Below are 27360 nucleotides of genomic sequence, written 5' to 3' on the forward strand. Positions count from 1 at the left end.
TCCTAACTCTCTGGACACTCAATGTTAGTGGATGTCCCCTGGTTCTGGTGTTATGTGAGGGAGAAAAGAGCATCCCTCTATCCACTCTACCAAAACCCTACATAATTTTGTACATCTCATTCATGTTCTCCCCCCCCCCTTAGCCAATCAAGGAAGACGGGGAGCAGGTCACCCCATAGAGCCCCTTGCATCTTGTTTTCTGAGGTAGCCTACTTCTAAAACCAGGAGGCTGCACATACCCATCATGCCTTGTAACTGGTGATGGATTTTTTCTTCCAGAAATTTGTCCAGTCCCCTTTTAAAGGCATCTAGCCTGGATGCCAACCCCACATCATGTGGCAATGAGTTCCACAGAATAACCACACACTGGGTAAAGAAATATTTTATTTTGTCTGTTCTAACTCTCCTGACATTCAGTTTTATTCCTGTAAGAACATAAAAGCCCTGCTGGATCAGGCCAAATGCCTAACTAGTCCAGCTCCCTGTATCTCACAGCGGCCCACCAGATGCCTCAGAGTGCACACCAGATAACAAGAGACCTGCAACCTGGTGCCCTCCCTTGCACCTTCCATTCTTCCAAAACCATATCTGTCATGACTTGTAACCTGATATGAACTTTTCCTCCAGAAGTCTGTCCAATCCCTTTGAAAGGCAAGTAGGCAAGATACCACCCCCACATCATGTGGCAAGGTGTTCCACAGAATAACCACACGCTAGATAAAGAAATACTACGTTTTGTCTGTCCTAACTCTCCCGACACTCAATTTTACTGGCTGTCTCCTGTTTCTGGTGTTGTGTCAGAGGGAAAAGAACCTCCCTCTCCCCATCACCGCATCCTGTGGCAAGGAGTTCCACAGACACCCACTGTTAGCGGATGCTCCCTGGTTATGGTGTTGTGTGACAGGCAACAGAACCTCCCTCTGCCCATCACCATCACTGCATCCTGTGGCAAGGAGTTCCACAGACACCCACTGTTGGCGGATGCCCCCTGGTTATGGTGTTGTGTGACAGGGAACAGAACCTCCCTCTGCCCATCACCACCACTGCATCCTGTGGCAAGGAGTTCCACAGACACCCACTGTTAGTGGATGCCTCCTGGTTCTGGTGTTGTGCGAGAGGGAAAAGAACCTCCCTCTGCCCATCCCCATCACCGCATCCTGTGGCAAGGAGTTCCACAGACTAGCCACAGCAGGGCTGCCTTCCTGAGGCCAGGCTTCCAGGAGGGGGCCAGCCAGGGCGTCCTCCTTGCTTCCCCCCCCCGTCCTGGCCCTGCAGAGGTGGAAGGGAGGGGGCCACGGAGGGCCTGGAAGACGCAGCCTGCGTGCAGGCAGAAGCAGGCCGGCACTCCCCACGTCCTGCCCTCCCCTCCGGAGCAGCCTCGCTGGGCGGGGTCGGGTGTGCGGCCGCCGCTGCTTCCCTGCCCGGGCAGGGCGCGGAGCAGCGGGAGGCTGAGCCGGGGAGGCGCGCTGGGCGGCGGCCGCGGCGGGGCCGGGGATGTGGAGCCGGGGCTCGGACTGCGGCGGGGATGGCGAACGTCAAGGTGGCCGTGAGGGTCCGGCCCCTCAGCAAGAGGTGGGCACGCGAGCCAGGGGCGCGCTCTGTGCGTGGGGCTGAGCAGAGCCCGCGCCTACTCAGAAGTAAGTGCCATTGCAGTCAACGGGGCTTACTCCCAGGAGAGTGTGCATAGGATTGCAGCCGCAGGAGTAAGCCCCATTGACTCTAATGGCACTTACTTCTGAGTAGACACGCATAGGATGGGGCTCTGAGGCTGCAGTCCTATCCACACTTACCTGGGAGTAAGTCCCATTGACTCTAATGGCACTTACTTCTGAGTAGACATGAATGGGCTGGGTCTTTTCTCCCCCCAGGGGTTGTGTTTGTGTGATGCTGCCAGAGACACATGTGCAGTGCATTGCTGTGTGGCGCCAGCTGAACCCTGAGCAAAGCCGCACACACCTCCAGTGCTGTGTGGGCAGCCTGGTGTGGGCGGTGGCACAGAAAGGTGGCCACCCCTCCCTGGGTGGTCAGGCTTCAGGACTCTAAGAGGTGGGGAAGGGGGCGACAAACCTGCAAAGCACTGTTTTGCAAGCAGTGCTGCTTGTACCCCCCCCCCCCCCCGTGGTACTTGAGGTGGTGTCTGGTGGGACTTGTGAGACCCCTGCAACCTGGGTCCCTAAGAGGCTGGGGACGGGGACAACAAACCTGTAAAGCAGTGTTTTTCAACCAGTGCTGCTTGTACCCCCCCCCCCAGTGGTACTTGAGGTGGTGTCTGGTGGGACCTGTGGGACCTCCAGTCCCCTGACAGCTGGGAGGCTCCAGTAGCATAGCTAGAGGGGGTGCAAATCACTAAGTTTTGCAGGTACCTGAATGCACTGTGCAAGTGACTCCTCCCCTTCAAAGCCATTCTGCATATGCCTACATTTTGCTCCCACCACCTGGAATGACTCTGAAGGGGAGGGAGAAGGGCTGCCTGCAAAACTTAGTGCTTTGCACCTCTTCTAGCTATACAACTGGGAGGCTTGGCGGACAGAGCTCTTGCATGTGCTTTTTGCATGCTCAAGCCCAGGGGTGCTCACACTTTTTTTGGCTCGAGAGCTACTTTGAAACCCAGCAAGGCCTGGAGATCTACCAGAGTTTTTTTTACAATGTTCGCACCATCATAACATATCACATTTATGTGTACAATGTATGTTGGTGTACCTTGAGCCCCACTGAGTATAACAGGACTTACTCCTGAGTAGACATGCCTAGGATTAGGCTGTGAGGCTGCAATCCTAGCCACATTTACCTGGGAGTAAGCCCCATTGAGTACAATGGGCCTTACTCCCTGTGTTTCCTCCCAGAGGCACCTGAAGGGGGGGGTCGGCACTCCGCGATCTACTCATTTTGCCTTGCGATCTACCGGTAGATCGCGATCCACCTATTGAGCACCCCTGCTCAAGCCCCTTACCAGTGTTTGTCACATTGTGTCTGGCTTTCTGATCCAGAAGTAACTGGTGATGACTAGTTACTTCCTGTGGTACTTCCATTCAAAGGTGCTTCTGGTGGACCATGCAGAGTGGTACATCAGGGGACAAACATTGAAAATAGCTGCCAAAGTATAACCTGCTCTGAGGGGAGGAGGTAGCAAAGTGTGGGGTATTTTAAGTATGACAAAGCGGGGATGGGGGTTCAGCTGGGTATGGGTTAAGAATGATGCGTAGTGTGATGGGTTGCTATAGTTGAAAAGGGGGCTTTGCAAAGTCTGATATACTTTATGGTGAGTCTCTTTTGTGAAGTTTTCTCAGATGTGAGTTCAGTCAGTGGAACTGACAACAGGCATGCATAGTACTGCTGTCGAAGCTACACTGCGTGAGATACTACTTGTACAAATGTTCTTCATTTGGTATTGAGCACCCCATATGGAGTGATTTAAGAATTCAAGCTATGGTTTAATTATTTGAGAGCTTCTTCACGAGATCCATTTGTTTCCATCCCACCTTTGTTTGTAAATCCACGGGAGGCTGACAGTGACATCAGGAGAGCAAACAACCCATAACTCCCAATACTGGATACATGTCACTCCCTGGCTATACTCTCCCCACAAGGTATGGTGAAACAAGTGTGTGTTAAGCAGCTTTTCAAAACATGAAAGAGGGACCATGAACGCCCATGAAGTAAGGAGTTCAACTTCCAGGGTGCTATCTCAAAGACTTGGCCCCATGGAATAAATGTACAGTTCAGTTGTTTCTATTTATGGCAGGGGTGTCCAAACTTTTTAGCAGGAGGGCCACATCATCTCTCTGACACTGTGTCGCGGGCCGAATTAATTTACATTTCCAATTTGAATAAATTTACATAAATGAATATATTAGAGATGGAATTTGTATGAATGAATGAAGGTCTTGCAATAGTTCAAGGCCTATAAAAGTCCTTGCACAAGGCAAGGCTAGCCTTTCCTTCACTGCCACTGCTGCATCACAGACGTGAAACAGCAAGCAGTGGAGGGAACCCTTGTCCAACAGCTCATGCGAGTGGTCAAACAGTCATCTTCACACTGAGAGAAGTTGCGTCAGGCCAGCATGGGCTCTAGCAAGTCTCTGGAGGGCCAGATGCTCATTGGAGACTGGGGGCTCCCTGCGGGCCGGATTGTGAGTCCCTGAGGGCCGCAAGTGGCCCCCGGGCCAGGGTTTGGGCTCCCCTGATTTATGGTATGAGATTCAAGTGACTTCTCTTAAGATACTGCAATATTTTCAAATCAAAATCTGCTATTTTCATCTGAGAAAATGTTAGTCTTTTTTTCAAACGAGCATGTCCATTACTTTTGTGAGTACTTTATAGTATATGATTTTGCAGTGGTAATAGGCATGTTTTAGAACAGGGGTGCCCAAACCCGGCCCAAGGGCCACTTGCGGGCTCCCAATCTGGCCCTCGGATGAGGCCAAATGCCCAGCTGTATCTCACAGTGGCCCACCAGATGCCTCAGGCAGGGGTCTTCTGTGATTTATTTATTGACAAGCAGGAAGTCCTGTTATAAGCTATTCTAATTTTTGTGGTCTTCAGACCTTTGCTCATTTGATTTATATACTACTGGTTAGATGTGACTTACCATCATATGTACCTTTTGATGGAGGCAGGATGTTAACAGCCTCTGCTGCCCTCCCCCTCGCCCAGTTTCGCCTCTTTCCCTTCATGCAGCATGCTCCAGTTGCTCCTCCTGCTGGCATGGAAGCCCAGCACCAACTGGTGCTGGCCTTTCCACCTGTGCCTCTTCCCATCTGGCCACTGCAGCGTGCCTTATGGCACGGTTGTGACTGCTGTTGTTGGGGCAGTGTGCAAGTCGCCAGCACTGCCCCAGCACAGGATCGGGCTGCCCCTGTCTGTCTTTAAACATTAAAAGCTATAGTATTTCTGAATTTTACCAGTTCTCTTCTAACACTGTAATATTTGTAATCCCACCTACATGCACAGTTGTATTTTGATAGCTCCTCCTTTTCCCGACCCTTTGTTGTCAGAATCTTGGTATTCAGTAATACTACACACTCTCAGAATTTATGGGTATCTCTGTTGGTGAACTGTCGTAAACTTGGGTCTCACTCCCAGGGTTTTGGGTGCTCAGAGTTGTTGGTTCTGAACCCTAGAGCCCTCAAAGATCCCTGTTCAGTAGTACTGCCACCACCCTGTAAGAGCCAGTGCCTCAGTCCAGGGAAACCAAGACCCTTTAGGCTTAACTGTATCCCTTGTAGGCACTGAGCACTTTCTTTACTTAAAGTCTCAGTCCTCAAGTTACTAGTCCACAATGAGGATTTTTGGTAGCTTGCTGAACCGCTAGGCAGGATTCTGAACCTTTGTCCCCAACAGACAATGAACCAACATGGTAAAAAGATTTTCTACTTTATTAAATACATAGGGTTACAAAACGTTACAAAAGGCAGCAAATGCTAGAGGCATAAAACTTATAGGAAACATAACAGCATAAAACAACAAAGCTAACTGGCTAACTCTATTATTTCCTAATCCTCACCTGGGTCAGCTTCTTTTGTAGATCCTCAGGCCAGTTACCTATGGCCACATGGTCCTGGTAGGCAGGATGTGCACCCACCACCTCTCTCACCAAGAGACAAGGAACAAAGACCCTGTCCTCCGGAAGTGGGGCTGGAAGCTAGCCCTCCCAGCTCTTCCCTCCCCCTGGAGATCTGCAGCTGCATTCCATCCTTGATGGGCGTCTTTCTGGCTGCCTAGGTGCTACATTATCACCTTCCATTGAATTGTAAATCCTGGCAGCTAGGACTGCAAGCCACTTCTGTGTTACTGTTTAAGCTTGGTTCAGGCCTTGCAATGCTACTAGGCCTGAACTGTACATGTTCATGACATGAACATCAGTTTTGATGTTCAAGATTACAGAACTGTAAATTCAGTTTAACTGTAAATTACAGAACTGTAAATACTAGAGGCCATTGTGTGAGCATGTGTGCGGCTGTGTATAACGGGATAATTAAAACCATGTGTGCTGTGGAAATTTGGGGAGGATGGGAAAGTGAACTTTGAAGCTATGCAAAATCTGTTTAGCCAGTAATATAACTCCTCCTCTGGAGGAAAGAAGAATAGCAAGAAAGTAGACTGAAAAGTCCAATATGCTTTTCTTTTCTGGTGTCTCTGTTGACATAATTTAAAACTTTTTTTCCCCTAAACCTGGCTCAATTGTGTCTTTTAATCACTGGCCCTTATAATAAATATTTACGTTGTGGACAAAATCTAACAGTTTTTGGAATTTTGAACTAATGAAAATATGTTTTTGGTATACTTTAATTTTTTGCATACTTTAAAGTGAGTTGTTGCAGGGTAGGCACAACTCAGTTCAATCTGAAAGCAACCCTTATATGGGAGCTAAATAATGCTGGGCTCTAACCAGCTTCCGGAAATTGGGCAGTGGTGGCCTTTCCCAAAGTGGTACATCTGATTTTAATAAGGAGTAAACTGAAAGAAAAAATGCAAATAAGAATGGAAAAATCCTGATGTTCTCTGTTAAAGAAACTCTCAGATAGGCATGTTCTTAGCCTGCTCTGAGCATGCTAATGGGATTTCAGAGGCTGCTTCACCCCAGCACTTCTCCTCTGCCCTGGTTTGTAAACCCCTTCTGGGAGGCTACACTGGAAGCATTTAATTTTTGTTATCTTTGCTGAACAAGAAAAGGAACATGTGGCATTGTGATGTAGAATCTCCACCCTTTCTCCTTCTGGGCTTGATTTTGGTATACCTCTCAAGGTTTTCTGTATTGCAGTGGTTCTCAGCCTGTGGTCCACAGGAGCAAGTGAGGTGATCCATAAACTGGTTGGGCACGTCAGGTGACCAGACATGTACTCTGTACTCATTGCTTTGTTGGCTTTCATGTGAGCGCTCCTGCCCTCCCTTGGCCTCTGACTGACCCGAAGTTGGGGCAGTCTAGCAGCCATTGGCGATGGCATGATGACAACATCACGCCGTCACCACATCCTCCTGTGGTTGTGCTCTTGGTGACTTGCAGTGGACCCAAGTACAGGCACGGTGGTCAGGGGTTGCCTGATGGTAGGAAACTGCTGCTGTATTGGCTCTAGTTTTATTGTTCTAAGCCGGCGTGGGCAAACCCCGGTCTGGGGGCCATTTGTGGCCCTCCGGGACCCCCAATCCGACCTGCAGGGAACCCCCAGTCTCCAGTGAGCTTCTGGCCTGTCAGTGATTACTGGAGTCCGCACTGGCCTACATCTGCAGGTTGCGACCGCATAGGCAAGCTGTGGGCTGAGTTAGAGCAAGGCCTTTTATAATCTCCATGTTTTCTGCTTTCCCCTGGGCATAATTTTAACTCCCCCCCCCCAACCACCTCTGAACTACTTATGTCTCCATGTGTTTCTGGCTTGGTCTGCATGTTTTCACTGTGCAAGAGGTGTGTAGCAAACCGTCCATAGTTCTCATGTGGTTCTACATGCCTGTGTTATAGTTCTCATGTGTATTATAAGCTCAGTAAAAGCTGTACACTGGGAAAAGCCCGCCCATCCGCCCTGAACTCCTTACTGCTGTTTGAAGCAGCATGCAATGTCTCATCGCTGAACCTGGAAGTTACTCTGATGAGATCATTACCAGTCACTTTTGAGAGCAGTGCTCTGGGTGTCATAACAATTTGGGAACTGCTACCATAATGTTTAACTCACTCTTCAATGGTTTTAGTCCTCCCTAAAAATAACAGTGCATTCTATCCAAAGTTAGTTATGACAAAATACCATTAAAATCAATGAGACAAGTTGGTCACAACGAACTAAAGTTTCTTTCAGTGGGATGTAATTAATCAAGACTAACTTTTTTTGAATGCAACCAACTACCTTTACTGCAATATAATTGTAATTGTTTTTGTATTTTCAGAGAGCACGCAGAAGGAAGAAGAATAATTGTAGAAGTTGAAGATAAAGTGGCAAAAGTTAGATACATAAAGGTATGTTTTATTTTTAGCCTTGATCTCTGGAAGCTTTACATTTCTGATGAAATAATCACATAATTCTTCTATAATGACTTGTAGATTAGGACAGTGTGGTGCTTTAGATAAGTGTGTTGCACCTGGAGCAGGGAGAATGGGTTCTAATGTCTAGTCAGTAACTGGCCACACTTGTCCAGTATACTTCATAGCTTCTTAGACTAACTTTGCATGGTTGCAGTGACAAAGGGTAACCACTGCCAGCCCGGCCGTGCAGTGACTGAAGCAGACTGTGAGGGGCCCAAGAGGGCAGCAGATTCAGTGCAAGCTTCACCCTGAGTCTGCTGTTCCCTTTCTCCAGCCCTCCACTGATGTGAGCTACAGTGGTCTGCTTCCTGCTCACCTGAGCAAGAAAAGAATTGTCTCCCTCCTTACCCTGCTCCTTGCACACTTTCGTTATAGCCAGAAATATAGGATTTCCAACTTTATTTATAGGGATTGTGCGTATCTTCATTCATGTTGTCCCTTTAAATAAAATGAGATGTCTTGCACTTCTAGGTTTAACACAACTGTGCAAGAAGCATGCCTCCCCCTTCCTAGAGTGCCATGCCAGTGGCAGCAGCTACAATGTCAGTGTAGGGTGGTGATCCAGGTTGCACTATCCCTAGGAATAACCACATATCATATATATATTATGATCTGTATATATATTCTGTACTGAGTTCAGTGGACCCTCCTTATCCATGGGCTTGGCATCCATGGATTTGAATTTGGCATCCATGGATTTGCCCGTTGGGCAAAAAGGCGGGGTACAAATTAATAAAATAATAAAATAATAATAATAATAATATCCATGGATGGATTTGAATATCCATGGATGCCAAGCCTGTGGCTTGAGGGCCTCAAGACCTCCCAGATGCAACTGAGAGTGACTTCCAGTCACATCTGGAGGAGTTGTGAGGCGCAGGGAGGTTTTCCTGCACCTTAGAAGGCCTCCTGGATGGTTTGCTGGTGCAAACTGGAAATACTTTCCAGTTGCATCAAGGAGGCTTCTTAGCAGGGCAGGAGGGCTGGGTGCAGTCCCAAGGTAAGCAACTGTAGCACCATGCAGCCCCCCTCCCACAGATTTTATTATCTGTGGAATTTGGTATCCATGGGAGTCCTAGAAGAGAGCCTCTGATACTGAGGCCCAATTGCGTACAAATGCAATTACTGTAGACACTTGCCTATAAGGTGAGAAATTTCTACCAATAAATTTGGTGTAGAAATCTCGTCTTATCTGTGGGTCACACTTTTTAAAAAATTGGCTTTTTTCATTCAGACCAGAAGAGAGAGCAAGTGCCCTTCATTCTCCTACAGATCACTCATGGTTAATATTACAGGTTTTGGTAACTGGGCTCATTCCAGACGGAAGGAAGGACATGGGAGTGCACCTGCTTTTTTTCTGGTTTTCCTTCTCTGGTGGAAGTGATCCAAAGTTGTAAAACTGTCTGTGTCAGGGTGCTGTGTCTGTCACAGTCACCCTGTAAGGTACCTAAGGGCATGCTGGAATGACGGGCATAGGCTGCGTGCCTTTCTTCTCGCCCCCCCTCCCTGCATGGTGGGCCATGACAGCCTCAGTGGATCACCACAGACCCCTCAAATTGCTCATTAAATACCCCTAATATCCAAAAGCAGTTTGGACATTTCAGAGCAAAAGCTACTGAAAAGGGAAATGCAATTATTGCTTTCATGGTATATTATTTTTCTATGAACTTTGTTTTAAAATGTCTCATTCAGATCCCGCCCCGGTGTGTGTGAGATTTAACTTAGTGTGTTAAGTGTGTGTGTTTTTTTAACTTAGAAATATATTGAAACATTCTTTTATATCCTGAAAAAAGACCCAGGTACATGACAAGAAACCAGGAAAAATATTCTATTAGTACAGTAGTTTTACTCTGTTTAAAAAGAAAAAAAAGAAAATCACGGTTGAGAGTCCTGTGGAAAATCTGTTGCAGTTATTTGTTCTTTTCATGTCCCAGAAGCAAGCTCAAAAATAAAACGGGAAGGAAATGCAAAGGGGGGGAGATGACGTTGACTCTGAATTGGCACTGAGTTCCTTATAGAACTGGTGTAAACGTCTGTGGCTCTTTCAAATACATGCAAAAATTAACCTTCTCAGTATGCTGCAGTTGCTGTATTTCCTTTGCATGCCTTCATTCTTCCAAGGCTGTCAGTAATTGTTAGTAGCAGTAAGATAAACACAAAATCCCAAACATCTGGATAATGTCCCCTCTCATTTCCATTCCTTCTGCCCTCCCTCTAATTGCAGTCTAATACAATTGCAGCTAATTTCTGGGAAGCTTAAGCATTTCTGCCAAATGTTGCTTATATGCAACAGGGATCAAATGTGTATACCTGTGGGTCGGGCAAAAAATGGGTTAACAAAACTGTATGTGTTGTAGTTAACATCCTGATGGGTGGCTGGCTACATTTAAAATAACTTCAGTTAGACTGTACATCCTTTCCTTTTTGAGATTCTTGGAGGCTTCTTTTATAGGGCATGGGAAACAGGGCTGTTTTTTCCAGACATTGGGACTCCTGAATGCTACTGTACTCCCTTAGTCCAACAGTAAAATGGGGCCAAAATCAGTTTCTGTTGGCAATGTGTCTTACTACTCAGAAGGCAGATAAGTGAATTATAGAGCTACCATGATTACTGTGGGAATTCTACTGCACAGATGCTTTCTATTTCTTGCTTAGTCTTTGTATCTGCATATCCGCCTGATTATTTTAAGTGACTTGCTTAGCAGAATTAGTATTTTAAATGTCTTAGGAGGCAGTTTGGCAGAGATCAAATAACTAGATAAGTGTTTTCCTCCTTCTTTTATGTTCTTTCCGGAACAGAGTTAATTCTTGGACCTCTTCTATGAGGATGCAATAGATAGTGTTCTGTGTCTTTGAGGCCCTGACCTGAGTCAGGAAAGAAGCACAGTCCCCACGTCTCTTGGACAGAATGCTATATGGGGAATTGCAAGGGAGTAGGTGACGAGAACACAATCTTCCTAGCTTTATTAATTTAACATCTGTGGGAAGATGGCTGTTATGAATGGGCAGTGTACTTATCTTGGATTCATTAGCGCTTTGCATAGGAATGTCCCAAGTGATTCCTCTTGCATTTTTTTGGACTTCTGGTCCCACTGCTTACAGTGTATATGGTATATGTCTGAGGATACATGAAATGTATGTTATGAATTGGGCTCCAGTCTAGAAGAGCAATATCACAATAAATCTGTTCATCTGTGAATGCCACAAGACACATTTTCTTTCTTTAAAAATTTTTCTATAGCAAACTAACATGGCAATTCCTTAAAAAAATGGCCAGCTTATTGTTACAGTTAGGGATTGGAAGCTGGTATGGAGCGTCTCTTAAAAACTAATAAAGAATATTGTTTATTTTTATTTATTTTAGAGATTTGATAGATAGATAGATAGATAGATAGATAGAAAGAAAGAAAGAAAGAAAGAAAGAAAGAAAGAAAGAAAGAAAGAAAGAAAGAAAGAAAGAAAACATTAAAAACAATAAAACACAATAAAAACCTGGATCTCAAATACATTCAAAAAGCACCATGCCCCCTGGTGTCAGCATAAAAGGCTTCCCTAAATAAAAAGATCTTAAGCCCCTGCTGAAAGGACTCTAAAGAGGGAGCTATTCTCAATTCCAATACATGGTTTATATTTCACTGTTAAAGAAGTTATGAGTTGTTAAAGTAATGGGCAACCCAATCCTGAAACCAGAGCTGAGCCTTATTACCGGCTCCAGGCGTAGCTAACATGCTGTAAAGCACATTCGCAGCACCTGGTAAGGTACGAGCACCCCCATTGGGCCTCAGCACCACTAAGAGAATGTTGCATTGTTGTCAGAGGTGCGGGCGCTGGGCAGCAGCATGGCTTTTTGGGGCGGGGAAAGGTGTTGGGAGGGCATAATTGGGTGGGGGAGAGGAGGATCGGGCCCAAGAGGGGGATGGAGATGGCAGTAGCATCTGCTACTGCATCCTGAACCGCCCCCTACGCAAGACAGGTGGCCCCCACGTGAACCTCTTCAATTCTGTGCCTGTTCAAACACACGTGCAAAGCCGATGAGATCCATTGCTGCCATTTGCCCAGAGGAAGGGAGCAAATGCTCCCTTCCCCCAAGGAGACCCTGGTGGTGGCGTCCACAGGATTCTGTGGTTGCCATTTTGACGCTGCTGGAGCCCTGGGCAAAGCCCACTTCAGGATTGGGCCTTAATTCACATTGGCAGGGCTTTCCATTGCAGTTAGTCATCTTTATATGAGTGTGTAGTCAGTAGTATAACTGCTGAGGAGGAATGTTAATTCTGTTTTACTAGCATATCAGAGTCCGCAGGCAAACTTGATCTGTCATCATGGAGATTATTGAGTGAAATGAGGCTTGCCTCAGAATGACTATCCAGTATAAACTTCATTTTTAGACATAATTCTTTTGAATTAATGGATCAAAGGACCAGATAATTGTACCAGTAGGTAAAATCAACATAGTACAACTAGCTTAATATGGCCAATTTATTCTCATAGGTTTATTTCCACACAGATAAAGCCTTCTTCAAGGGACTAAATCGTGCAATACAACTAAGTGGCAGATTGCACCTGCTTAGTCTGGGACAGTCACACTGAGTTTATTACTGAAGTATGTGTTTCCATTTACAGTGCTGCCTTTAGGATTGTTTTGCTACTTAGGGTATTCCCTATCTGCATGTGTCGCTGTGGTTGAAGAGGTAAAACTTAAAAAAATTTCTAGAGTAGGTTTCATGAATGTATGTACCAGGGGTGGCCAAACTGCAGCTTGCGACCCATATGCAGTTTTTTGACATATAATGTGTGGCTCACAGAAGTATCTTGGCTGTGCACCTTTTTGCATCACAATTAATATAAAAGATAAATTTAAAAATTTTCAAGCTTTCAAACTACCTGGATTAATTAATTTAATCTCAGAGTCCACTGGATTAAAACATAAATTCAGTGTTTATGGTGAGTAAATATATTTTAAGAGTTTCAGTGCTTCTTAAGTATTCAGCTCTCTCAGATGGCTCTCTAGCACCTGAAGTTTATCTTATGTGGCTCCTACATTAAACAAGTTTGTCCACCCCTAGTATATAGTATAAAATGAAATTTTTCACATTTAGTTTTAAAGGCGTCAGCATTGGTAGCATTTTCAGAAAAAGTGATTTATTTTAGTGGACTGTTTTGATTATTGTTATGAATGGGCCTGGTATATACCAAGCTTTGGATGGTGACAGCAAATAAAATTACAAATTTCTTCCAGTTTCCCAGTAAAAGGAGTAAAGCAGTAAGCAGGGACTATATGCTAGCTACAAACTACCAGGGTCAGTCTTCTGGTTTTCCATTATTTATTTTTCACATTTTTATACTGCTCTTCCTCCAAGGAGCTCAGGGTGGTATACATAGTTCCTCCCCTCCCTTTGTCCTCACAACAACCCTATGAGGTAAGTGAGGCTGAGAGATCGTGAGTGACCCGAGGTCACTCACAGCCCAATCCTGAGCTGCCTGGGGTGTGCGGCTATAGCGACACCAAGAACGGCTGCCACTGCATCCTACACATCTCAGCCTGCCACGGGCGGCGCCTTAGGAGAAGGGGAATTTTGTCCCCTTCCCCCAGGTAAGGGAAGCAGCCCCGCAACTCACTACTCAATGGGGTAAAGTAAAGGCGTTCATGTAGGGCGCTGAGCCCTGCACGAATGGACAGGATCCAGTGGAGCTGAGCTCCACTGGACTCGCCTCATGCCACCCCCAGCTCGCTCCCCCAGCATGCCTCCCACCAGCCCTCTTCCTTGCCCCTGTCACATCTCCCGCCCGCCCTCCCCATGCCTCCCCCCTCCCCGGAACGCCTCCTCCCCTCCCCGACTTATCGTGCTGCGGCTCAGTGGTCTGTGAGACCGCCAAGCGGCAGAGGCAGGGCGCCCGCCCCACACTAGCCCAGTGCTGGCCAGGCGGTAGCCCAATGGTAAGTGTCGCAGACATGCCTTACGATAGTGCACGGCGGCATGAAGCTGCTGAGCTGAGCTCAGGATTGGGCTCTCAGGCAGCTGCATGGCTGAGCAGGGATTTGAATCAGAACCAGTCTAAATCCAGCTCCAGAACCACTACACCACCCTGGCTTTCCCAACTGTTCTATTTTTTGGCCATTGATAGAGCATCAAACACCCCTTACTTTCCACTTTACTCTGAGTGGTTAGCTTTGGAGTTCAGTACAAACTGTTCTAGAGAAAATATTTCTTAGCTTTAAAGAAGTGACTGATTTTTTAAAAATCAAAATGAGGTGTATGCGTGCTCTTTAAAGAGGTCTTTTTCTTTTGTTCTGTCTCAGAGACTGTAAAGCGTAAGGTGAATTCACAGTTTTTAAAAAAACTTATTAATATGTATACACGGTTGTATATACATAATAAAAATAAAACTTAGCCTTTCAACCTCTGCAGTATTTTCTATCAGCAGCTTTACTACAGTTAGGACACTGGTATTTCTGTTCCGATTGGTGACTCAGTGGTTCCCTCTTCTGATTAGCACAAGGTAAATATATATTTTTCCCCTCTGGGGACATGCCCTGCTTGCTTGCCTGTTACAGACAGATTAGTTATAGTGTAGCCAGGCCGGAAACCAGGACAATAGTCTGTTTGTTTACATCTCATCTCCTTTTTGAGATTATTTATACAGCGCTATAAGTGATGTAAATGTGTGAAAAAGAAGAATCTAGACCTGTAAATTTAGCTCTCGTGTTAATATTACATATTTCTGCCATGCCTAGTAAGGGGTCAATTCAAAGATTATGGTCTTTTTTTTTTTACTCATAAGAGGTCTGTTCACATGAGCTATTTAATATGTGTCCGAACTTGAAGATTTCCACATTTATTTACTGGGATAGAGATAGGAAAAGCCACATATACACCTGTACATATTGGTTCCCAGTCTGTGGTGAACTTCTTATATGCATCCATTCTCATACATGAGATTTAGCATTTGCCATGCTAAAACTATATTCGGACTATGGTAGTAGATGTGTGCAAATGCAACCAATTTGTCGTAGACTAGGTCAGTGATTCCCAAACTGTGCACCGTGGTGTCTGCCATGGAATGTCCTTGGTGGCCTCATCTTCTGGCTCTTTGGGCTCCACCATCTTGAATTGCACAAGATCTCACACAATTCTTGTGAGATTCTGCAAAAATTGCATGAGATCTTGTGAGATCCAAGATGGTGGTGTTCAAGAGAGCCGGGAAGAAGAGACCACCTTGAAGGACGGGTACTTTGACGCACATAAGTTTAGGAACTATTAGGCTAGAACTTGGGAGCAACTATATACAAGATTTTTGCTGCAGCTTCTATGCATCTATATGATCATGTTAATGTGACTGGCTGTGGCAGCTTTTGCCATCTGTCAGATACATTTTGTAACTTCAGTGATTGCGCGGACTGTGTAGTAACTGTCGTCTGTGATCTCTGAACTGGAACATTAAACTGTTTGGAGACCACTCTTGTGAGTGTAAGAAGTGGCCCAAATTAATGTGTGAACCATTGATGTTGAAGAACAGGAATATGTTGAAGTAAATGTTTATAGAAAGTATGATGACACTGTCTTGTTGAATCCGGTTGTCTTTCTCTTGTGTGTGTATGTGGGGGGGATTTAAATAAGGTGTTATGACTTGTGATGGCAAACTACCGCTTTTATTCCTCAAAACGCACATAGCAGTTTCTGTTAGGTCTTCTAACAAGAGCTCTCAGGGGTGTGTCTTGGGTGTGGTGAGACAGGGCAGGTGCTCTAGGTGCCAGGGGAGCGCAAGGTGCAGATTTACCAGGCAGCAAGCAGTAGTGGAGGTGCCCCCATTCATGGTGCTCCAGGTGGCTCTCCGCAAAGGGAATGCTGGCAGTTTCATGCTCCCCATTCCTTCTCCAGTCTTCCCCTGTGGAAGCCACCAGCACCCACTTCTCTGGGAAGAACTTGGAAGTGATGTCCTTGCAGTACACCACTGAGAGCTGTGAATAGTTAGACTTGGTATTACTATCTGGATTAGGGGTAGCCAACCTTTCAACTTCAGGTCTCCTGGACCTTTAACTATTGTGTAGTAGAGAGAATTTCAGCAGGTGTAGCTTGTCATCTCACAGACACATCTCACAGGGAAAGGAATAAGCAGGTAATGTTTGTCTCCATGACTATTTTGAGGAGAAAAAATTGCCTTGTACATAAGTATCCTGGTTTTCTTTGGGTAATAAATCCAACAAATATATATCCTGTTTCCTTTCACCTCAGGTAGACAACAGGTATGAGGGCCTTTGGGAGCCAAAGGAGAAAGTTGTGGCCTTTGGATTTGATTACTGCTATTGGTCAGTTGATCCTGAGGATCCAAACTATGCATCACAGGAAGTGGTAAGTTATAATTCCTAATTATTATTTTTTGTGTCTGTAACTGTCTTTTAATTTTTATTTGAAAATTTGTACAGAGTTTCTTTATAAAATCACTAAGGGCCCAATCCTGTCCAATTTTCCAGTGCTGGTGCAGCCTCAGTGCAGCCCAGTGTATGCAGCCTTCCTTGAGGAGGCTGCCTCCCCACCGCAGGATGCAGCATGTACCCTGTTTGCATGGCTGCATCAGCACTGGAAAGTTGGATAGGATTGTGCCCTTGCTCCTTCACTTTCGTATGTATCCAGACTCTTAACCAGATTTGGAACATTTGTCTCCTTATCTATCCACCCCAGATGTTCCTAACTGTTCCTGAACTCCCCATGGTTAGAGCAACCTTGCACATAAATAGAAATTTTGGGACAGCCTAACTGAATATACCTGTATGTCACAAGCAGTTCAGGTGGTAGGTAGTGATTGTTTCCCTCACCTGGAAGTAATCATAGCTTATCATGTGGCAGGGGCTAGCAGTTGTCACAGTGTAAGGCCAGCCTCCTCACAGCTGATGGTTGAGAGAGATGTGAGCTTCTGCTTCTACTCTATTTCTCCCCCCCCCCCAATCTTTGCATACTTTTAAACTGGGCCAGGAAGAAAAGTATGAAACTTCAGTCTCTGAACTTGCTGTCCACATCATAAGAACAGCCCCACTGGATCAGGCCATAGGCCCATCTAGTCCAGCTTCCTGTATCTCACAGCGGCCCACCAAATGCCCCAGGGAGCACACCAGATAACAAGAAACCTCATCCTGGTGCCCTCTCTTGCATCTGGCATTCTGACATAACCCATTTCTAAAATCAGGAGGTTGCGCATACACATCATGGCTTGTACCCCGTAATGGATTTTTCCTCCAGAAACTTGTCCAATCCCCTTTTAAAGGCGTCTAGGCTAGACGCCAGCACCACATCCTGTGGCAAGGAGTTCCACAGACCGACCACACGCTGAGTAAAGAATAATAATAATAGTAATAATAACTGGTATTTATATACCGCCTTTCTTGGTCTTTATTCAAGACGGTTTACAAAGGCAGGCTTTATCTAAATCCCTTATTAAATAGGGATTTTTACAATTTGAAAGAAGGTTCTTTCTTTCAAGAACCACTACATTCAGGTGTTTCATTCCGATCTGGCTTCACATTCTGGCCTCCATCCTCCCACGCTCAGAGCAGATGGAATAGCTCGGCTTCAGCTTGTCAGCTGCTTCAAGGTCGCACAGTGCCGGTGGCCTCGAAATGGTGACCTTGTGGATGTTATCTTCAGGCAGACGGAGGCTCTACCCTCTAGACCAGACCTCCTGCCCAATAAAGAAATATTTTCTTTTGTCTGTCCTAACCCGCCCAGCACTCAATTTTAGTGGATGTCCCCTGGTTCTGGTATTATGTGAGAGTGTAAAGAGCATCTCCTTATCCACTCTGTCCATCCCCTGCATAATTTTATATGTCTCAATCATGTCCCCCCTCAAGCGTCTCTTTTCTAGGCTGAAGAGGCCCAAACGCCGTAGCCTTTCCTCATAAGGAAAGTGCCCCAGCCCCGTAATCATCTTAGTTGCTCTCTTTTGCACCTTTTCCATTTCCACTATGTCTTTTTTGAGATGCGGCGACCAGAACTGGACACAATACTCCAGGTGTGGCCTTACCATCAATTTGTACAACGGCATTATAATATTAGCCGTTTTGTTCTCAATACCCTTCCTAATGATCCCAAGCATAGAATTGGCCTTCTTCACCGCTGCCGCACATTGGGTCGACACTTTCATCGACCTGTCCACCACCACTCCAAGATCTCTCTCCTGATCTGTCACAGACAGCTCAGAACCCATCAGCCTATATCTAAAGGCATATCAGTATAATATGTATACTGATCAGTATAATATGTATACATATATACATATATAATAGAGTATAATATGTATACATATCAGTATAACAAAATAGCTGTGTCTCTTCCCCAGCTGTTGTATAGATGAACAATAGTGGTGATCATTGCCATCCTGCTTGCCTGTTTTTTTTTGGGGGGGGGGGGCAGGGTTTTTGTGCTTTTGATCAGTCTATCCAAATTGTACTTAAAATGAGAATAAGGCTGCAATCCTAACCTCATTTTCCTGGGAGTAAGACCCATTGAACACAGTAGGACTTACTTCTGAGTAGACCTGGTTAAGATTGTGCCCTAAGTTCCACAGCATAGCACTCTGTGGACTATGATATTTATAGGAAGATACAACTAGCTTGTTTCTGGATTTGGGGATGCTCGTTCTGGTACAGTTGGAAAACCCTTAGGAGTTTGAAAACCCTTTCAGCAGGGGAAGGCTCAGATGAACACACCATTCCTGTTCTTTTTCAGTTCTGGCAAATTAAAGCTTTACAGTCCATTTCTATTGATCTTTCCAGCAGTGATTCAGACATGCCAATGAGGTGTGTGTGGCATTCTGTGTTGGGGGGGGGCAGTCACGGAGGCCTCCTCAAGGTAAGGGAACATTTGGCCCCATACTTCAGCTGCATTGTGATTGTGTCAGCCCTGGATAGTTGGTTAGGATTGGCTGGCAACCTTCAGTCTCGAAAGACTATGCTATAAGCCTATAGCACCCGGTACTCCCAAGAGATCTCCCATCCAAGTACTAACCAGACCTGACCCTGCTTAGCTTTCGAGATCAGGCATGTGCAGGGTAACAGTTGCTGCTGCAGCTAGGATTGGGCTGTTAGAACATTCTGAAAATAAAGGTAAATACCATTGACTAATATCTGTAATGGACATGTCTACTGTTAATATGTCTAGTTATATTTTGTGGTAAAATGTATGTTGATCTGATTTTACGAGCTCACAGTTATACTGTACTCCTTGATAGGAAACTACTACCACCATCTATCAGTTTACATAATACTATATCAAAAGGCCTGATACTATCTAGCTCTAGTGCTGGCACACGGGTTGTTGCAATTGTGCCATAAGGCACGTTTGCAGCACCTGTAAAGTAAGCGGTGCTGTTGGGGAGGCTTATGCTGCCCCACCAGCACCATGGAGAAAGCCCCAGCAGTGAGTAGGTAAGTGCCTGGCGGCATGGGGCGGGTGTGGGGAGGATGGAGGTGGCATCCTTGGCAGGGGAACGGCAGAACGGGGGAAGGGACCAGCCTGGAAGGGGGGGTGGAACTGGCAGAGGCTAATCCACAGGCTAACAGAGGCTAATCTTGCAGTATTCATTCAAATAAAATATTTGGCAGGGCTGCCATGGGCATGTTATATGCTTGTCTGTGAGAGGTAAAATGTCTAGGTAGTGTTTAAAAAATGATCATGGAGTTTTGGGGAACCACTAGGCTGTTTTCTTTTTGCTATTCATAAGAACATAAGAACAGCCCCACTGGATCAGGCCATAGGCCCATCTAGTCCAGCTTCCTATACGTTGATTCCACTCCTATACGTTGATTAAAAGGTATGTAAAAGAATAAGGGCAAATATAGAGCAGTGGCTTAACTGTTTACATTCTGTTCCCTTTGTTTAAGGCTATTCATTCAAACTACTGATAAGTATTTTAGACAAGCTTGTCACACCATTGTATCTTAATATTGTTTTATACAAGAGGTCCAGCAAGTATAGACTTGTGTTCATTCTGTTGATGGCGAAGAGATATGTGAAACTAGAGTGTTCTACAAACATTCCTTTGTACTTAAACCATGACTTACGTTTGCACCAATTGATAGAACAAAACATTAAGGGCTCTTGCATCTGCATTACTGCTCCTAATAATGATGATTAATGAACTTGTTTGCTCAGATACATCTCAGGTCACTTAGAAAATTACAGACCAATCCTATTGAGGACCTCTACCGATAGAACACACTTTGTGATTGCACAAGATGCAGGCAGGGAGGAGGTTGAATGGGAAGGAGGGGTGGGTAAATGGGATGGGTGGATCAGGCCTGGAGGGTTGTGGGATTGCCATATCCAAACCCTATTCCTAGAATTGCCATATCTGAACCCTCTTCCTTCCACGCATTTCTCTTCCTGAGCCTGATCCACCTGCACAGATCAACACAGACTTGAGCGAGTGATATCACTGGCGCAAGTCCAAATTAACTCATTGTGTCTGCTGGGGCTTACCCCAGAGCAAGGGGACAAATGTCCCCATGCCCTCAGGAGACCTCCAGCAGCCAAAAGTCCCCTGCAGAATGTAGCATAGCTTGGGCCGGCACCAAGGCATTACTGTGGGGGGATTTGGTTAAGTTTGGGCTGTTAAACACCTGTTTTTGTTAACAGAAACTGATACTTGAAATTACCACACAGTGAAATTAAACTTGGTCATACACCAGGATTTCAAGTGAAATGTGATGGCACTTGTGAAAAATAATTTTATTAAACTATTGTAAGATTGTGTGGTTTCCAACAGGCATTAAAAGCCTCCTCTCCTAGGAATCCATGTGAATTTGGGTTTACAAAGTCATTTGCCTTTTTTTTGCCCCCCATACAATATTAGAAAATGATTTCATGAGCTGAGATCTATAGTATGCATTCCCAGGTAAGATACTATCAATAGTAGTCTAGAGCAGTGTTTCCCAAACTTTCTCAGCTGGTGGCTCCCTTGACCTGCTAGGCCATTGGCCGTGGCTCCCCATTAGGGATACAATCTAATACTTTGGATAGAGGTTTTTGTGAGGATTCTGCAGCTCCCCTGGTTGGTTTTCACAGCTCTGTGGAGAGCCAAGGCTCACAGTTTGGGAACCACCGGTCTAAAGCAATGGTTTTGAAACTTTCTGCTCTCAGGGAACTCTTTTTTAATTTGGGGCTGCCTTTTGAAGATCCTCCAGAAACTGCGGTTGCAAAACTTGGCAGCATGTGTGTTTACTGGGGTGAGGTGGTTTGGTTCAGTCAGACTGCTTCTCTTTCAACTGCACTGGTTAGCAGTTTGTTTCCGGGTGCAGTTTAAGGTGCTGGTGTTATCCTAAGCCATATAGGCCTTTAAAAGTCATCAGAGGGATTGTCTTCCCTGTATGAGATGACAGGCCTTTTTGAGGTCTGCACTGGCTGAGGCTCAAATGTCAGGAACAAGGGAGATGGCCTTCTCTGTGGCAGCACTGCAATTATGGCATTTCCTCCCTTTTAAATTGAGAACTACCCCCTTCCTGTTAGTCATATGAAAGAAGAATGAAGATTCTGACAAAAATTAGATAGTAGATATCTGACAGTAAGCTTTGATGTTCAGCAGTTGAAGTTCCTGTGTATTGACATTAATATTTGTAAAACAGGTCTTGAAACAAATGTATAATATAGTACCATAAAAAGACATTGTTTTAACATTATAGAAATAAGAGACTACCTTATAAAATAAGGTGAAAATTTGGTGATCATACTGACTTTTCAGTTCATAGAACCTCTATTTAATTCTGTCTCCTCAATATGAGATAGATTGGTACTTTTTTTCCAAACATACACAACTGGGGAAGAAAACATGATCATATGGAAGTCATTATGAAAAACTGTCTTATCTGTTCCTCCTCTTGGCTTAAAAATCATTGTTGCTTGCTGCCTTTGTGGATGTTATGAACATGCCTGCCTATTGGACACCAACAAATTTTCTGATTTTAAAAAAGGGTTATATTTTTCTAGGAATTGAAACGTTCTACAATTATCTCAAATAGTTCATTTTTAAAAAGTTAAAATCTGACCATGATAGTACAGAATGTTGTGTGCTAATTATAGTGTTTCTGTTAGCAAATCTGCATGCGGCTCCCCATACACAGGCATGGTTCCAAGGCACATAATACCGTATAGCATTCTTGTTGAGGCCAACGAGGTCTGGTCAGTGGGTGACTGCCTTGGAAAGAAAGAAGTGTAATATGGGACACTTCCATCCTTGGGAGAAAGCAGATGATAGTTAGCTTAGAGGGGAAAGGAAGAGCTAGCTTTTAAAGCTGAGTCTTAGGCTGAAGGGAGGTAGATAGGTTGGAGGGGGGGAAAAACCCAGTTGGAAGGCTGGTCAGTAGGATAGAAGATGAACAAAAAGGTCTAAAGGGAAGCTGGAGAAAGTGAGGAGGGTTGGTGGGACAGGAGTGCAGAGACAGAATTCTGGGAGAGACCTGGCAGAGAGGAGTATAGGCAAAAGTACAGACTAGGGCAGTTGTTCTCAAACTGTGGGTCGGGACCCACTTGGTGGGTTGCAAACCAATTTCAGGTGGGTCCCCATTCATTTCAGTATTTTATTTTTAATTTATTAGATTTTATGCTCCCATGGTATGATTTTATGCTTTTAATAGGCTACTCTGCATATGCTTTTATATGATAGTCAATGGGGCTTACTCCTGGGTATGTGTGGGTAGGATTGCAGCCTAGGATTGTTAAAAATTTTCTTGCTCGATGATGTCACTTCCTTTCATGACATCACTTCTGGTGGGTCCTGACAGATTCTGTTTCTAAAAAGTGGGTCCTGGTGCAAAAAGTGTGAGAACCACTGGACTAGGGGCATTAGCAGGAGCTACTCACCTGAGCCATCTCCTAACTTGGGGTTGGCCAGAGGGCAATCCCACAAGTGCAGCCAGTCTCGCCCTCCAACGGACCTGGGGGAGACTGTGTGCCAGCAGGCATCTTGAACTCTTCTGTACTGTTGAAGGCCTTATCTTGAACTGTTCCCTCCACCTAACCTTTGGCTTCAAGGCTATCATGGGAAAGGGTGACCTGGTGGAGCAGTCAGGAGGCCCCACCTTTTTCTGTTGTAGTACCCGTTGTCCAATAAATCCTAATTTGAGTCAGCCAGAAGCTTGTCTGATTTCCTGTAGTGATTCCCCTCAGGACCACCCAACCTCCCCTGGAGGTACAGTTTCCTCCCTGGGAGATGGGGAGATGGCAAGGAAGAAAGAAGATTACCAGTGCAAACCAGAAAGGAAAAAATGTGAGTTCAAGGCACTGAAATGTTTTATTTGAAATAGTCTGATTAAAATATTCACACCGGACATATTTCAAACTCCTAGGAGATAATGGTATCTTCTAATATTTTGCTCAAGATGCTTGTATCTTCAACCATGTATCTTGTCAGAGATTTGAAGTGTATTTTTTTCAGCACTTTGCACTCAACCCTTCTTAAAAACAAACAAAAAAAACCTGTTTGGAAACACCATGTATGTTATCTTGAGTTCAGTGATGATAGAGAGGTGGGATGTAAGTGTGATATAAAAATAATTAATAATGTGGAAAATACTGGTGGTACTTTGACTTCTAAAATCATAGTTGTATGCTCACCTTTGTAAAGGCAACCTACCATAGCATTTTTTTTTCTTTATTTGGGAACATAGAATTACTGGGTCTTTGTAGATGTTGCATTGCCACCGGTCTTGGCTACAGTGGAACTCCAGAGCATCACTTCTGTTTTTGGTTTGACCAGCTGCAGTGATCAGTCAATGATAATGTACACACCCCAACACAACATCCGCAAATGTATATTTTTCCCTTTCCTCTCCTCCTGCTTCCTGGAGGGTTATCAATCCTACCACTTTTCCTCTTCAAAAAAGGAAGAGGCCAGGGATAAGAACAGGCCCTCAGTTTAGCTGTACGTGCCGTAAGAGGCGACTAAACAGCCACCGGGTAGATGGGACTGGTCAGCCTGGGAAGGCAGCTCATCTGAGAGAAGGTAAACTCTGATCCCAAACCTCCACTGCCTTGTGGCTACATCCAGTTATGGAAAAGGCTTCAGGAGTCAACCTCGAGGCAAAATCAGGAGCTAGAGTCCCTGAGGCAGTTCATGGCTGAACACAGTCACGTTCTGGCAACTCCTGCGACGCCGCTGGAACCAACCGTATTGGCTTCTGCCTTTCCATTGGACCATTCCAGCGACATGGAGAGGGGGGATTTGCTGCATGGGTAACAGCATATCCTCCATACCTTCTTTACCCAGGCTTCGCGCACTGGAGAGGACACTCCAACTTCGCCATACGGCGTCGGCACAACACGGGAAGCAGCAGTTTACCGGTTATAAGTCTTCGCTCGATTGGTGTAGAGTGTGATGCCAGGGGCTGCTTCCAACGGTGGGAGAGATCATTGCATCTCATTGGGCAGCTACCGCCCGCCTTAAGCTGGGCAGTCCCCAGCCAGTAAGGTGTTGCAGTAAGTCCCCAGCCAGTAAGGTCAACATTTTCTAAATCTGCTGTTCCCTCCTTCTCTTCTAAGTCAAAAAAACAAAACCCCACCCTATGCCCATGTCACCCTTTGCCTTAGGAGAGAAGGATGCTGCAGTTCCTACCTTCTTTCTCTTTTATTTGCATCAAAATTCCTGTTCTAAAATTCTGTTCTGTCCTGTTACTAGGATCATATTGACACTCTCTTCTAATCAGTATTATGCTGAATCTTCGTTGCCACTATAGTGGTTAAAGGAATGAATTGTGAGTTAAGAAATTCAGTTCACAGGCAGCCTCAGAAAATCTCTTGCTGTCAGACTCTCTTCCCTAAATCAATTCTGTGAGGATGACAGTATTCAACCACGTGTAGTGTTCGAATCGCTGAGATAATGAATGTGAGGCAATGAACACTTAATAGTGACTTGGATCAAAAGTACGTAAGAACAGCCTTGTTCAATCAGGTCAAAGGCCCAGCAAGCCCAGTTTCCTGTATCTCCCAGTGGCTCCCCAGATGCCTCTGGGAATACACAAGACAAAAGGATACCTGTATCTCCTGAACAGTGAGTTCTGCTTGTGTAGTGGGTCTTTTCTCAGCAGCTCTGTGTACTTTGGCAGCTGCTCTGAGGGTTGCCCCTCCCCCTAAAAGCATTGTGCAGTGCAACTCCAGATGTTGTGGCTAAGGAACAGGAAATCAGCAGTTGGAGAGCCCTGTCCCTTGCATGAGCAGAAGTGCCTTTGGTTCATATTAGAGTTGTTGTTGTTTTTTTTAAATCCAAGTTACTGGTGGTTTTAATGCCTTTTGTGGAAAACCCTATCCAGGCAAGGCACTTCAGCTGTGATTTCTCTACTTTTCAGTAGTCAGAGGGCAGTTTGCATTTCTGTTACCATCCATTTGCCGCAATAAACATATGAAATGTAGCAAGTACCTCTGTAAGAACAATAATTATAAGTAGAAAATGGTTAGGTGTTTATGCATAAAAGATAAATTGTATTTGGAAATTCATGCAACACTTTTCCCCCCTGTTTAACTATAGTAGACAACACCCCCTCCATCAAGCCATCTGTTGAACAGATCACATTACTTGCGTAGATTTGTGATATTTTCCATTATGAGGCTTTGTTAGACTTTTTGCACCCTAGGGACAGAAATGGAATATTGTTGAAACTAGGCATTTAATGAGTCGGTCTACATGAGATTTAAAAACAGAGTTTTAAAACGTTTAAAAAACCTTTGCAATTAAAGTGATTTGGTGCTGTTAAACTTTTTTTTTTTTTTAAACAAAAATGACTATATTATGAGAGTCAGAAGCATAACTAAACAAAGAACTGGGGAAGAGAGATGGCCTTTTTGAAGAGAAACTAAAAGAAAGAACTAGAAGTTCAAGAAAGATAAAGGATTAATGGCCAGTCCTTTATAGCCACCATACTGACAGCGCACCACCATAATGTCTACCATATCCAGCACAAAGGGGGAGGAGAAACATCCAACAATAACATGCTGGTGCTACTCTTCCAATAATAGTCCCAAGCCCATGGAAACCCAAACACAACCCATTGTTAATGAAGTGGCAGGCTGACATCAGAGCAACGTTGGAACAACGTGCAAGGATCCAGTCACCACGTCCACCTACCCCCAATGCTCGTGACCAGAGAAGTGCTGCTTGAAGCAGTGAAGGTGCAGGTGAAGCAGTGCTTGAAGTAAGTCGCAATGACGCGAAACGCATCATGCAATGACATCATCGACCACTTACTTCCGGGTTGGGAGGAGGAATGGAGCCTTAGAAATTGTGTTAAGGAGGCCAGGGAAGGTGGGTGGTTTTCGTGCACAGCAGCTTTGCCCGCCATGCCAAGTTTCCTGCTGCTATTCTTATGCTTGCATTGTGGTCTCACTGCCATGCGGCAAGCCTCCCACAATACCCCAAGGAGTCGTGATGCACAAATTGGGCATCACTGTCCTAATAACTTGTTTTTGTAAATTTTTACACTTGGAAAATAGGGGCCTTGGCTTCTTTAGATGGTACATGCTTTCTGCTGATATGCCTTGTTAATAAAAGTTATAGTTAAAGAATGCATAACTGCAACAGTTAATTTAATTCCTGTGTAGCAGAATCCTTGTTCATCATAGCTTAATTGCAGAGTTTAATTGAAGGTGTTTAAACATATTGAGGTTTTCCCTCTTTTGGATTACAGTGATGGGGCTACGCCAGGGGTTCTGGGAGAGAGTTTGGGACTCTGGGAAAGATTTGGGACCTCATAAGTCCGTGCATGGGAGGAGGAGAGGTGGCGGTGACAGTGACTAAAGGGTTTTTAAAATTCACCAGGGATCACACCAACACTCTGGAGGGTGCAGGGAGCCCACGAACCTCTCTACAGGTCTCCCTGTGTCTCAGAACTGCTGCCATCGTGATTGCGACCCACTTCCAATTTTTGTCTGAGTTTTTTAAAAAAACCTTTTGTCATGGTGGCAGTGTGATTATGGGAGTACTGCTGCCATGAGGTCACCATGCTCCTTAAGGGCAACGGCCGGGCTTCCCTGGCTGGGATGTCGCAATGCGCCAGTTTGGGAACCTCTGGGCTACACCATTGTTTTGTTCCATGTGAAATTCCAATTCTGACTGGCTTTTAGTCTCAGCAGAAGCCATAACTGAAAGACTGGTGTATTGTAAAAATCATATTAGGCATACACATAGAAGAATTAGCTTGTAAGTACATTTCTTGAGGAAGATGATTGTGGGTGTAAATGGCATTTTTCTCATGAAATACTTGTGAAGCTGTCAGGATTCAACTGTTGTCCTTGTTTACACAATCTTGAGAAAGAGAGAAGAAAAAAGAGAGCATGCTATAAGAAAAGGGTTTTTTGTGTAATAATTGGATCAGTGTA

General features: G+C 44.9%; 1 protein-coding gene across 1 annotated transcript in view; it reads left to right on the plus strand.

Moving 5' to 3' along the window:
- The first annotated feature begins 1525 nt into the window (after nt 1–1525).
- The window catches only part of STARD9 (StAR related lipid transfer domain containing 9), a 133222-nt gene continuing 107387 nt past the window's right edge, over nt 1526–27360 (plus strand). Inside the window, exons 1-3 of the mRNA XM_066618701.1 lie at nt 1526–1572; nt 7873–7942; nt 16240–16356. Of these exons, the coding sequence (XP_066474798.1) occupies nt 1526–1572; nt 7873–7942; nt 16240–16356 (234 nt within the window). The remainder of the gene's footprint in view (nt 1573–7872; nt 7943–16239; nt 16357–27360) is intronic.

Source organism: Tiliqua scincoides, chromosome 1 (assembly GCF_035046505.1).
Source record: "Tiliqua scincoides isolate rTilSci1 chromosome 1, rTilSci1.hap2, whole genome shotgun sequence".
NCBI lineage: Eukaryota > Metazoa > Chordata > Lepidosauria > Squamata > Scincidae > Tiliqua > Tiliqua scincoides.